The sequence below is a fragment of the Eschscholzia californica genome, unplaced genomic scaffold (assembly GCF_041429995.1).
Source record: "Eschscholzia californica isolate CP2 unplaced genomic scaffold, dmEscCali1.0.p SCAF_2, whole genome shotgun sequence".
Lineage (NCBI taxonomy): Eukaryota > Viridiplantae > Streptophyta > Magnoliopsida > Ranunculales > Papaveraceae > Eschscholzia > Eschscholzia californica.
This window is the reverse complement of record NW_028238309.1, coordinates 21,431,369-21,444,678: the sequence shown is the minus strand read 5'-3', so window position 1 is coordinate 21,444,678 and position 13,310 is coordinate 21,431,369. Positions and strand designations below refer to the sequence as shown.

General features: G+C 33.6%; 1 protein-coding gene and 1 long non-coding RNA gene across 2 annotated transcripts; both read left to right on the top strand.

The window, feature by feature from the left end:
* The first annotated feature begins 260 nt into the window (after nt 1–260).
* Nucleotides 261–1,236, top strand: LOC147556876 (uncharacterized). The gene is made up of 2 exons (XM_086658721.1): nt 261–875; nt 1,159–1,236. Exons 1-2 carry the CDS (start codon nt 261–263, stop codon nt 1,234–1,236), a joined length of 693 nt encoding a protein of 230 aa, XP_086514847.1.
* Nucleotides 1,237–10,945: 9,709 nt separating this feature from the next.
* Nucleotides 10,946–12,545, top strand: LOC147556875 (uncharacterized). Its single transcript, XR_015233545.1, has 4 exons — nt 10,946–11,123; nt 11,472–11,639; nt 11,873–11,934; nt 12,285–12,545. It is a non-coding gene; the product is annotated as an uncharacterized LOC147556875 (long non-coding RNA).
* The last annotated feature ends 765 nt before the right edge of the window (nt 12,546–13,310 follow it).

Here is a 13,310-nt window from a genome sequence, read left to right as displayed (position 1 = left end):
TTCGAGGCAAAAGGACAATTTGCCACTAAAGTGTGAAATTTGTCAACCAGGAGTCATAAGAGTATGATCAGTAAAATGTTACTTACCCAGGACGACAGATTAAGGGCAGTGCCCTAGTACGCTTAATTCCGAAGAAATGGGATCCTGGAATTATGTTATTCTTAGGGGACAATAAATAAAGAATAATATAGGCATACACGACTATTATGCAAGGATAACAAGTTTAAATCACTTTCGCGTTTCTTACATGTAGTTTAATTATGACGAACGTAGGAATCTTCGACCTTTGCAACATGATAGAGAAATTGAACGATACAAACTACGTTCAATGGGAAAGAAATCTGAGAAAAATTCTCGGGGAAACAGCAGTAGTATTGGACACGCCTATCCCGACACTCACAGAAACCTCTTCTAAAAAGGAACATGAGCAAGCTGAAATTATCAAGATAAAGTCAGGACCAGTGACAACACTAATGCTGGTATCCATGGAAACAAAGTATCTAGATACTTTCATTGACATGGATGCATACAACATCATTCAACAGCTAAGAAATGTGTTCAGAACACAATGTCAAATTGAAAGATTTAAGATCTTCTCAAGTTTGCTTGACAAAAGCCAGCAAAAAGGGGAACCAATCCGACTTCATGTCTTAAGCATGATGGACCATCTTAGTGACTTGAAGTGGTTGGGATCTCCTATGGACGTTCATATGGCAATTGACACAATCTTGCTGTCCTTACATAATGGATTTGAGCAAGTGAGGAATAATTTCGAATTGAAATTTGGATTAGTATCACTGGAAAGATTCTGGAAGTGGCCGAAAGCAGATTCGTTGTACTTGAAAATACAGAAGAAGTTCTTATTGTCCAAGAAGGTACAAACTCGGGAACGGAAGAAGTTAGGAGAAGGAGACGCCCTAGGACAAGAAGGGGCGGGAGAGTCCGAAGACCGAGGACAATCCTTTCTAACAACAGCTGCATATTTTGTGGTAGCAGATCTCATATATGGATAAGAGATTGTCCACGCTACCAAGAAGAGCTGAACAACGGAAATGTGATTTCCGCTCAAGGTAATAAGAATTAAAAGTTGATTCAATTAAATACAATTCCTAAAAGGTATTGGATACCTAAAATTGTTCTTTTGATTATGAATGACAGGAACAAATGGAAGCTGAGTATTTATTGAATAGGAAACGAACCTGTCAAAAGCTGAAGGAAGCAAAAGTTGCTACATAAAGCTGGAGAAGGATCACGGGCTCCATAGGCATAACTTTAAACTAGTTTTTAGTTTTCTTTTTCTTTTTAAGAACATTGACTCTGTAATAAGATTATGGAGATAAATAACATAATCAGTATTTTATAAATGTTCTCAAGCAAAAAACCTAATCAACTTTTAATAATTACACCGAACGATCCAATTTAGTTATTCTAATCTAGTCAAATAAATTTGAAAGAACATGGATGAAGCTAAAGTTGATTGATCTCGTATTTCTCAACGATAGTTAATCATGGTTCAAACAAAAGAAATTTGACGAGATCCTAAAGGTCAAATTACTCACTAGAACTTTTGTTAGACATAAGAAACTGACTAATATGACTAGAATAGACTAAACACTAGATTAAAGGAAAGTCACTAGAACGTGTCCAGCACAAGAAGCTCCACAAATTCTATCAAGAATAGTGCTATAGGCGCCACTCCCATTTGCTATTGTTGTTGCTGGTCGGATAGAGGAATTTGGGTTGCATTTCCACTTGAGATAATTTCTACAAAGGTCAAAATAATATTGAAAATGAGTAGAAAAGCACATAACATTTGAAAATTATTATTCAAGTCAAAAAATGTGCAAATACTAAAATACCTCTTTTTGTCATTTTGTGTAACTAAAATTCTTTTATTTTTCTTTAAGCTTTAAATCGATATAACTTTTGTTTGAGATGTCGGATTTCTATAAAAATTATATATTTAAATATGATTTTTCGTTAGCTTTCTAACAAGATCCACTTTCAATACTTTTTTTTCAAAAAAAAAAATCAGAAAAAAACGGCGTTTTTTTCCTTTACGTTTTTCTGCAAACGTGTTTGCAACAATCTGTTATGCAAGTGTGTTTGCAACAATCTGTTATGCAAACGTGTTTGCAACAATCTGTTTTGCAAACAAGTGTTTGCAAACAAGTTATGCAAACATTTGTTTGCAACTATCTGTTCTGCAAACATGTGGTTGCAAACAAGTTCTGCAAACATGTATTTTCTTAGAGAGCGGATCTCCGACCATGGAGTTCCAAACAAGGTTCTGAACTTTAGCAAAGCTCTTATCCTTCTTGACACAATTTTGCTCGCCTTTCTAATGTTAGGATGTAACTTTTCGATTAATCCATTCAAGCTTTGAATTTGTTGGTATAATTGAGAGTTATGAAGTTTGTGAGTACGTCTTTGCTTAACACGACATGTCGAATTCTAAAGCTTAGGTACAAATTCATCTAGGCTTCTAATTCTTGTTGGAGCTTCATTTAGGTCCCTAGAAGCTTGTTCTAGTGCACCCACAACTCCAATCATGCTCGAAACGATTTGGGTAGCAGAAGAAATAGCTTATAAAGCATCCATCTTTACCTAGATAGAGAAAGTGCAAAAAAAATTTCCCAAGATTTTCTTATTTAACTAACTTGAAAAAATTAAAACTCCAATACCTATAAGTGAATACTACTTGATCCAATAAACACAATTTTTAGGTCATTTAGATCCCCGTCAAGTTTCACTCATTTCCTCCAAAGAAAAAGAAACAAACCCCAAATCTTGGTATAATAACTAATTTATTAACTTAGGAATTTAATCAAACATGTTAAATTCATTAAATATCAGGAAACACCAATTTCAATGAAATCATAACAATTTCTAGTAAGCCACCCATAAAAACCAAAACCCTTTAATACTTACCTACTTCATCCATTATAAGAAATCTAAATTCTGAATTTGCAGTTCCAGTTTTGAGAATTCTTTGATTTCTGGAAAGCAAATAAGAAAGAAAATAAAGCAGCCAACAAAAAGTGAAGAAGAACCAACAACTAAAGAATCAGTTTTCCTACTGATAATTGCATAAATTATAATTATGTACTCTAAACCCATTATTGAATTATCCATATATTTATCAAGTTCTTATTAAAGAGATACTGAAAGTTGCAAAATAATTGAAATTTAAAGCAATCATTGGCTCAACTGTCAAATCTTAAATGTGGAGGTATCTTCTGATTATTGCCACACAAAAAATTTCTTGAGTTTGGAATTGATTCTGAAACCTCATTCATTTTTCCACCATAAAGACTAAAGATTACCACAGGTTCCTTTTTGTCTAATAAAATTCTCCATAGTCCTTCAAATCCAACTTTTGAAATGGGGTCTTTCACATAATACTACCAGAAAATTACCGAACATCAGAAGTGAGAATCTGAACATCAGATGATGCTACCGAATGATTGCTGGAATCTTGATCAGATCTGGTTAGTTTATGAAGGAATCCGTCTAGATCAACAGATGAATTAACACAGACATGACGATAGTTCCTGATTGATTTGCTTCCATTGCTGAGAGTTTATTGATCTCTAAAGAAGGAGAATCGGAGAAGATGAGGGATTGGAGAATAAGAGAAAAAACCCTAAAGCTTCTTGAGAGATAAAGTGGTTTTTAATATGTAAGGGTATTTTGGGAAGCAAAAAATAAAAAAATGACCTGATTACTAATTATTCAAATTATTTTAAACTTGATTTATCATTCGCCATAATATTTTAACAACTTTTAGTTAATAAAGAAATATACTTGTTTTTTTAGCTATTATGAAATCTTTTCCTACCTAAATAGTGATTTTCTATTTCCAGTTTAAATTAAATGGCTGCTACATGTCTTTTAAAGAAGTGGCCATGAAATTAATTCCTTTTTAAGTCCTTGATTCATATGTACTTAATAAATAACTCCCTTCATATCTCTATCCAATGAATTGAATTTTCATTGATTTCTATTTAATCCCCAATTTGACTTTTTCTTTCTAAACGTCAAACAGTCTCATTTCTATCCGTAATCTTTTATTTCTTTAATCGAAAACATGGGATGTTACAAAGACTCTCCATGGAACTCTTGTATTTCCATGGAATTGTTTTCCTGATATCAAATACAACCTTATATTTTAACCTTTGTGTCTGACTGGTTTAAGAATGTGGAGGATACTGATTTTTGTGGGCTAAAGTTTCTTAGGGAGTATATAATCTTGAATTCTTATGGATATATGATTCTTACTTTCTAATCAATTGAGGTGGATGACCCATCCATGTTTACAATTTTGACCCATCCATGTTTTTTTCTTACAACTATAGAAGCTTCTTCTTTCAGGCTGGAAACTCAAAAATAAGGTAAACAAGTTTGAATTTAATTTTCGCCCATCCTTTATTGAGTTAATTACATAATGAAGAAATCAATCGATTTTGGACACAAAACTATCAGAGTTTTTCTGCAAACGTTTTGCCCTAATATCTCATGGAGGTTATTGGATTTTGAGATAATTTAAAGTAACATTACTGCCGATTTGAAAATATATGTTCTTGATTGAGTTCGTAAGGAAGTAATTTCTTATTCAACCAACTTAATTTTGAGAGAAAGCTGTATAATTGAGTGATTTGATCAAATTCTAATATCTTTTTTTTTTTTATCTTGGATATGATTTTAGGACTCGGGGGTATATCTAATTCCTTGATCATCTACACTTTTTCTCTTTTGTCTAGTTGATCTATTTTGCAATGGAATACACGCCGAAAGAAGAGAAGAAAGTGTTCTGTGGTAGTAGTGGTGGTGGAGAAATAAGACGAAGCGGCATGCGGACACGGCTTCTTAGTTAGAGCTTTTTCGTACAACTTATGCAGGTTAGTTTAGTTTTTTAAAATCCTTGCTTTTTTATCAATTTGATTCATGTTTTTTTCTCTTTGCTTGAATTTGTTGTTTTCTAAGTGCTTGTTGTTTGCACTTTGTATCTGGTTCAAATAGAAGACCTTGAACATTAACTAAAAGAACAAGGACCGTTGTAGTCTTTAACATTCTCACATAAGGCTACTACAATTTTTTCTCTTTGAAACTACTTCTAATGTGAGTGACACTAAAAATACATTATGGAATCTAAAGGTCTGAATATATTTTATTTAAAAACTAAAAAGCAAGCTGAAAGAGGGAACACAACAACCGGTTCAATGTGTTGTTATCCTTCAACTAATTCTAGGGGTTTGGATTTAGTTTAAACTTATCTAGTTAGGAGGGATGGTTATTATGCTCTATCTTTGTTGTAAATTTGATCTTGAATTTGATTTTTTTTTTCCCTTTTTCCTGTCCCATGTTTTGAGTTTTGAAGGGTTGGTGTTAAGATTATTAGAAATTAAATGATAACAATGCTTGGAATTGGTGGAGAAGGGTATTGTTATTACTTTTGTATTGATTTCAGTTTTTCGGTTCATGATGTGCAGTAGTATATGAAGCACTTGGGGTAAGTATCGATACTGCACTTGGGGTAAGTTCTTATATCTCATATCAAAACTTCAATTGAACTTTACATTTTTGTTCTTGCATTTATAGATTAGCTAATCTGACTTGATAAATCTGGCTACTTTTTTCTCTTGATTTTGATAATTACCTCACTAATATACTTACAACCTCCAAACCTTCCTTAGGTAATTGTAACGAGAGAATGTACTCGTAAATCAAGTTGATAGACTCATTGCATTATAGATTAGCTTATATTACTTGGTCAATTTTGATTTTATTAGACATTGTTGGTATGAATTATGTTAACAAGCATAATTGGTTGTGGTGGTACTCGATCACATATCTGGTTAGGAGGGTTGGTTATTAGGTTCTATCTTTGCTGTAAATTTGATCTTGGATATGATTTTTTTTCCTTTTTCCTATACCATGTTTTGAATTTTGAAGGGTTGGTGTTAAGATTATTAGAAATTGAATGATAACAGTGCTAGGAGTTGGTAGAGAAAGGTATTGTTATTACTTTTGTATTGAATTCAGTTTTTCGGTTCATGATGTTCAGTAGTGTATGAAGCACTTGGGGTGAGTATCTATACTGTCCTTCGGGTAAGTTATTATATCTCGTATCAAAACTTCAATTGAATTTTAAATTTTTGTTCTTGCATTATTAGATTACCTCATCTGACTTGATAAATTTGGTTACTTTTGTCTGCTGATTTTGATAATTAACTCACTAATTTACATTGAGAAGAAGAAACAACCCTCAACCTTCTCTCATTAACACCTCATGAATTTTTTACTTTTCCAGGCAGAACGGATGTTAAATAATCCAGCCTTCTCAATTTCTTCATCTTCCCATACTATCTCTCAAGCTAAACCCTATAATATTGTTTGCCTTCCTTCCTCTTCATAGATATGGCTTCAGATTTTCCCTAATAATCAAAGTATCTAAATCTGTGATCTTTTGCAGATCGGTTAATTGTTTAGTTTGATTTTGATTTTAAATGTTTGTTAAAGTTAATGACATAGTTTTTGTTGTTACAGGCTGTGGAATAGGGACATCATAGGCTCTGCGAAGTTTCTAATGTCAGGGTATAAGCTTATATCTTTTATTCTCTTCATCTTTGTTAATTAATCGAGATTCATCATACGCCTAATCGGGGGTATATAGTTCATTAGTTCTGCATATTTCTTACTTTTTAAAAGCTTTATTAGTAGTCCAGATTTAAGAAATACTTGATTACTTGACTGGTTTCATCCCTCATGAGTCTCAAGGAGGATTGGGTTAAGTTTTATCAATTTAGTGTTTGAATAATGAATTTTAGGTTTTACCAAGGTTGATCTTCGCTGGAGAAAAACCTGAAGATGGTTGGACCTTTGTCAATTAGAATATTTAGAAACTCTCTACTTTCTCTCATGACATAACAATATGGTTCTGCAGCACGGGAGTATACTCGATCTTTTGGTACGTGCTCCTTAATGTCGATAAGTGCAGTGTTAGTACCCGAAATGCCGCAGCTAAGGGTTATTTTGCCAGGAATACAATGCAAAAGTCATGCTTTTGGAGGTTGTCCTTTCTCTAAAAAGTTGTGGTGTCTCTAACTTCATGCTCGGGCTTGCAAGAGTGCTCAAATTCAATTTGTAAGTTCATAATTTACTGTCATATTTCTTTTAGTCAGTTTGACATCGTTACTTTTTTGGCGGTACTACTAACAACCATAGGCGTTTATAATTAAATTTTATTGAAAAGTATAACGGGTACGCATACCTTCACAGGAATTTAATGGCTGATATCTGTTATCCAATTGGAAGTGGGAAGACCACAGTAGCTATTTGGTGATATAAAAAAAAGTATCTGGTACTTGATTCCATTACGTGAACATGACATCCTAATTAAACTCCATAATAGTGTTATTAGAAGTTTTGTGTGAAGTAGGACTTTCCTGGTTGGTAGTAGCAATTATTAAATAACGAGCCTCGAAGATAACTAATGGCAATCGGTACCCAGATAACTACAGGTTTTATAGGTTCCTAAACTTCAATTGGTAGGAACCCGAAATAATTTTCAACTCTAGGCAGTGAGATACACAAATATGAACCGGACTTGTTGACATATCTTATTGTTTTTCAAATTCGTTTTTTCTCTTCACATCGTATGTTATTGTGTGACAGAGATTCTAAAGAACAATTAAAGAGGCTGCAGCAATATTTTTTAGGCGAAGAGGTGCAGATACGGAGATTATGAGGCGAAGGTCTGTCGAGGTTTCAAGGGCCTCTACATGTACCTACTGATTCTACTGAAGTACTGTCGTTTTGCATTTTTTTAGTGCGTCTATTATGTTTTGACTTTTAAAAGTTGGTTTCTCACTATCTCTTTTTCGTCTCTGCCTCTCTGAGTATCACTGTTTGCTACTTAGGATTTGAAGTTAACTTTTCAAGTTGGTATGCTGCTCTGATTCATAGAATCTTAGGTACCAGATGTTCCTGTGATATATGGTTTGAGAAAGTCCTTGCTTCTTAGCCACCATCTGAATTTCGAAGTGAATTTGTTAAATTAGGTGAAGAACGCCGTTTGCATATGTCAGAGCTGGAATATAATATGTTAAAAAGGAGAGTAAATAGTAAATTGGGCACCCAAGAGGGAGAAGCTATGACACCGGTTACTCATGAAGCCTCAGGGGATGAAGTCCAGACAAAGGTTGTACCCACTTCCTATACTCAAAGGAGAAAATTGGGTGAGACAGATAGACCTCAAATTAAGGGGAAAAGACCAAAGGTTTGAATCACAATTGTTCTTCTGAGTTCAATATGAATAGTGGTAATAATAGTAACTCTATGAGAATTAAGAGACCGACACACTTTTTTTGTCTTGGCTGTTTATATTGAACACTCTCCAGGCACTGGAGAAAGTTCTGTTGATTGATAGCTGGACAGATTTAACCAGGGCATGCCCATTTTGGCAGTTCAGTTAATGTATTTTGCCAGCAATCAGCACAAACAGTACGAGTAATGTGGTAATTCCATATGGTCGTATCTGTTTAGTATAATTTAATAAACATGTCTTTATTTCTTTTAAGTGTCAATATTTAGCAATACCTTCTCATGTATCGTCCTATTCGGCATCAAACTCCCCCATCTTGATCCTAAGCTAAAATTGTCGAATCGATTAAACAGTAACATGACCTTTTAGTGGGGTTGATTATGTCATTCTCATCAGAAGTTAATGTAGTAATAATACATGGTGATTTTTATTTGAGATAACTCGATAAAAAAACTTTTCCATTACTTTTGAATGATGGATTTCGTGAGAAAGTGATAATTAGTTAAGGATCTAAGTTCCTTCAAATAAAATGTTCGCAGAATTATGATGTCAATGATGATTACCCTTACGTGTAGATTTACATATACATACGAGTTGGCTAGATTGTTCCTGGCCTTAGAGTTGTTCTTGGCATGGGACGATTGAGATTTATTATATAGGACTTGCTACAAAAAGATTAGTACTTAGTGTTAACCATGTATAATTTTGTTTTTCATTTTGTAGTGTAAATATTCTTTATACTGTACTATATTTATATTGGAATAACCACGTAACATGATTCTTTTTGTCAACTGTTTGTGCCCTACGGTCACAGGTTATACCTACATAAACTTATTTTGAATTTATTCACTTTGCTGCAACGTTTTGTGCTGACGAGACACCAGTGATCAATTTCTGCTGTTTATTTTGAATTTCCTTCATATGTGCCTTTACATCTTATAACAACAATTGGGTTCTTCCATTTTCTAGACACTTTAAACAGAAAGAATATCAAACAAAATTTATTTGTTCTTTAAATGTTTTTATCCCGAGTACAGTGTTTATAGATATGCTTTTCATCGTGGCGAAGGCACGGGTTATACCTAGTACTTATAAAATAATATCTAAAATTCTTTCAAACAGAATTAAGCCTTTGTTGGACTCATTCATTTCCCCTTACCAAACTGCATTTGTCCCTGGACGTCAAAAATCTGATAATGTGATTGTGGCACCTGAGATGATTCATTTCATGCGAACAATGAAAGGGAAACATAAATATTTGGTACTAAAATTGGATATGTCAAAAACTTTTGATTTGATAGAGTGGTCTTTTATTATAGACATCCTGACGGGTTTTGGTTTGCGAAAGGGTTTTATGTCATGTTCAATGTATTAACACAACCACTCATTCGGTTTTGTAGAATGGCCAACCAGGGAATGTTTATTTAAATCCATTAGGGGTTTAAGACAGGGAGACTCTTTATCTCACTATCTTTTCATTTTATACATGAAAAGTCTTAGTCGTATGTTAAGTAAGGCTCAAGCTATGGGCTTAATCTAAGGTTTTTAACATTTAGCCTCTGTCCCCACTCCCCATCATACCTCATCTATTTTTGCTGATGGTTGTTTGTTGTTTATTAAAAGGGTTACTTCCGTTTTGGCCCCAATTTGTGACCAACTTACCTTTTTGGCCCCATAAGTGTCCGGGAGTTTGATTTGGCCCCTGACTTCCTGTTTGACCCCCAAATTTTCTTATTCTCTTTGTCCACCTTACCTCCATAACTTCCCTCCATAACTTAATTGTGTTTTTTTGTCTCTTTGTCCACCTTACCTCCATAACTTCCACATCACCTTCTTCCACATCAGAGGTTGCTAGAGAAGGTCACCGGCCGGAGACTTTTCCGGCGACCTCAATATTTTTTATTTTTATTTTAACTTCTCCTTCTTCCCCAACCTCTACGCTCTTTCTCTCTCTATCTTCTCTCTATTCTCTTCCATCTCTCCCTCTCTTTCCCTCCCTTCTACCTCCTCTTCTTTCTCTTTTCCCTCCCTTTACCTCCTTCTTCACAGTTTCGGTGAAGGGTTTCCCTTCGCCGGAACATTGTCTGGATCTAGGGAAACCCCAGATCCAGACGTCCTTTTCCTGATCATCTGAAGAACAAATTAGAGTATTATGTTAATACATAAGAATATAAGATACCAAGTTAGAAAGCAAAGAAAAGTGTAAGATTAAGCTTTTCTTGTTAATGACAGACCTTTATCTTTTCAACCAATTGATGCAACAAAGGTCGTAAATCAGTTCGAATTTCTTCATCTCGTAGATCAGTTCGAATTTCCTCATCTCGCAAGTCAGTTCGAATTTCTTCATCTAGTAGATCGGTTCGAATTTCCTCATCTAGTAAATCAGTTCGAATTTCCTGTTTCGGGAAATTTGGCCAAAACTTTCTAAATAATTGAGACTTTGGTTAAAAAGTCATCAACTTTTCATAGGCTTCAGCTCCCTGAGGCATTTTTGTAAATATCAAGCATAAGGAAAAGACGTAACTAACCTTATTGGTTAGAGCAAATTAAAAAACTCATTTTTTTCTTAATATTTTTCTCTCTCTCTAACTGGCAACTATTCCCTCTTTCTCTCTTTAACCCGACCATCTCTAGGTTTAAAAAAATGAAATCAAAATTCAATACTCAAACCAAAGGCAACAATCTTCAAACAAAGGGAAACAATCTTTAATCCACGATTTGGGATTGGGATTAGACGATGATTTAAGTAAAGATTGAGGCAACTATTTTTCTCCAAATGTCGACATCATAAAGCCAGGTAAGGACGATATTTGATACCCTAGATACCAATTTCCTACTAATATGTAAAGTTTGGTTCTCTTTAACATGAAAATCCTAATTGAATGACTTCCTTTTCACTTTGTTTATACTTCTTCTATTTGCATATCTGGTATAACATATTATGCACATAAAATGTTCGATGAAATTACTGAATCAAAGATCTTCATATAGAACATAATGACGTGATTAGTGGTTGTATACTGAACGAAATATCTTCATACGGAACACAATTATGAACAATATATAATGTATTTTATCTTTGTATCCAACCATAATTTTATAGTAGAAGTTTTACTTCCTGTTTTTTTTTGTTGAAACTAATTAGGTGACTTTGGCTCTTACAAAATTAGTGCAAATTGGTTTGCAGTTTTTTGCAAACTGATTTGCGTGCTTTACAACTCATTTGTTAAGATCTCAACATTGACTAGTTTGAATATAATTGAAGAGAGAAGAAACCGAGAAGAAATTTACTTACACTAACCAAGTCGATTGTGTAAGTATCTTTAAATGTTTTATTTTTATGTTGAGTACACTACTATGCAAAGTGGTTTGCAAAGCTTTGCAAACAGTTTGCACTGTTTTGCAAACAGTTTGCAGAGCTTTGCAAAGTGGTTTGCAAACATATTTGTAAAATGGTTTGCAAACCGATATGCATTGGTTTGCAAAGTCATTGCGTTGCATTTTAGATAAAAACTTAATAAATTATTCATTATGTACTTAATGCAGGTTGATGATGAGTTCCAATTCATTTCGAGAAGAAATTTACTTACATCAAGCAATTCGATTGTGTAAGTATCTTTAAATGTTTCTTTTTATATTGAGTACACTGCTATGCAAAGTGGTTTGCAGAGCTTTACAAACAGTTTGAACTGCTTTGCAAACCAGTTTGCATTGCTTTGCAAACAGTTTGCAGAGCTTTTCAAAGTGGTTTGCAGAGTTGTTCAAGCAGTTTGCACTGCTTTGCACTGATTTGCAAAGTGGTTTGCAAACTGATTTGTAAAGTGTTTGCACTGCTTTGCAAAGTGGTTTGCAAATTGATTTGCATTGGTTCGCAAACTGATTTGCATGGATTTGCAAAGTCATTATGTTGCATTTTAGGTAAAAACTTAATAAATTATTCATTATGTACTTAATGCAGGTTGATGTGAGTTCCAATTCTTTTCTAATGCTACAAAAGGCAACAATTTTGAAGAAGTGGAGGTTGAACCTAATGAGATTACGAAACTTAGAGGAAAGATAGTCGCTGAAATTATTTCAGATGAAAACTATTGTTGAATTTAATAAAAAAAAAAGCGTTTGAATATAGTATTTGCTCTTAATATTTTGATGAATACGTTTGTGAATATTTTGATGAATCTTTAATAGATTTTAATCTTATTGTGTTGAGTAAATTCGATTACTTATTTGTTCTTATGAATTAAGTTGTAGCGGTTTGTAAATTGATTTGCAGTGGTTTACTTCTGGTTTGCAAATTGACTTGCAGTGGTTTGCAAATTGATTTGTAGTGGTTTGTAAACGGATTTGCAGTGGTTAATATGCAAACTGTAGCAACTGTCAAGATCAAGATTTAAGGTTCACATTATAAGAAATTATACCGATATTTTTCATCCAACAAAAATGAAGACAGTATATTCAAAAAGGCAAGTGAAAGCTAGTGAAAACTAATTCATGAATTAAATTGACAAGTTTTCTTGTTAAAAAGTATAAACGTAATGAAAACTTATTCAAATATTAAGTTTACAAATCTTCTTGTTTTCACCAGATAGATGTATGACACACGTTACATTTCATCGACCTTTTCCACTTTGATCTGTTTTTTGGTATCCTCTCTTCTAGGTCTTCTTCATCTCAGTCGGTGGTAAAACAATAGGATCGTCGTGATGATGATACGGAAGGTCATAATCACCAAGTTCAATAACCTTCTCATACGATGCACAATATTACTCCAACAACAGTCGTCACCATCAAACTATAAAAAAAATAAAAAAAAAACTCAATTAAAGTTATATAAATGTAATATTAAATTCCTTGCAAAGCTCTGCAAACTCGTTTGCACTACAAACCAGTGCAAACTCGTTTGCAAAGTTCTGCAAATTGTATGCAAGATATTGTAAATTTCTTGCAAATTTTTGTGAACATGATAATTTTATAAAAGATACATTAA

Coding starts and splice junctions, on each gene's coding strand:
- LOC147556876 (XM_086658721.1), top strand. CDS start 261: ATGACGAACGTAGGAATCTTCGACCTTTGCAACATGATAGAGAAATTG. Junction 876..1,158: donor AGTTCTTATTGTCCAAGAAG/GTACAAACTCGG, acceptor TATGAATGACAG/GAACAAATGGAAGCTGAGTA.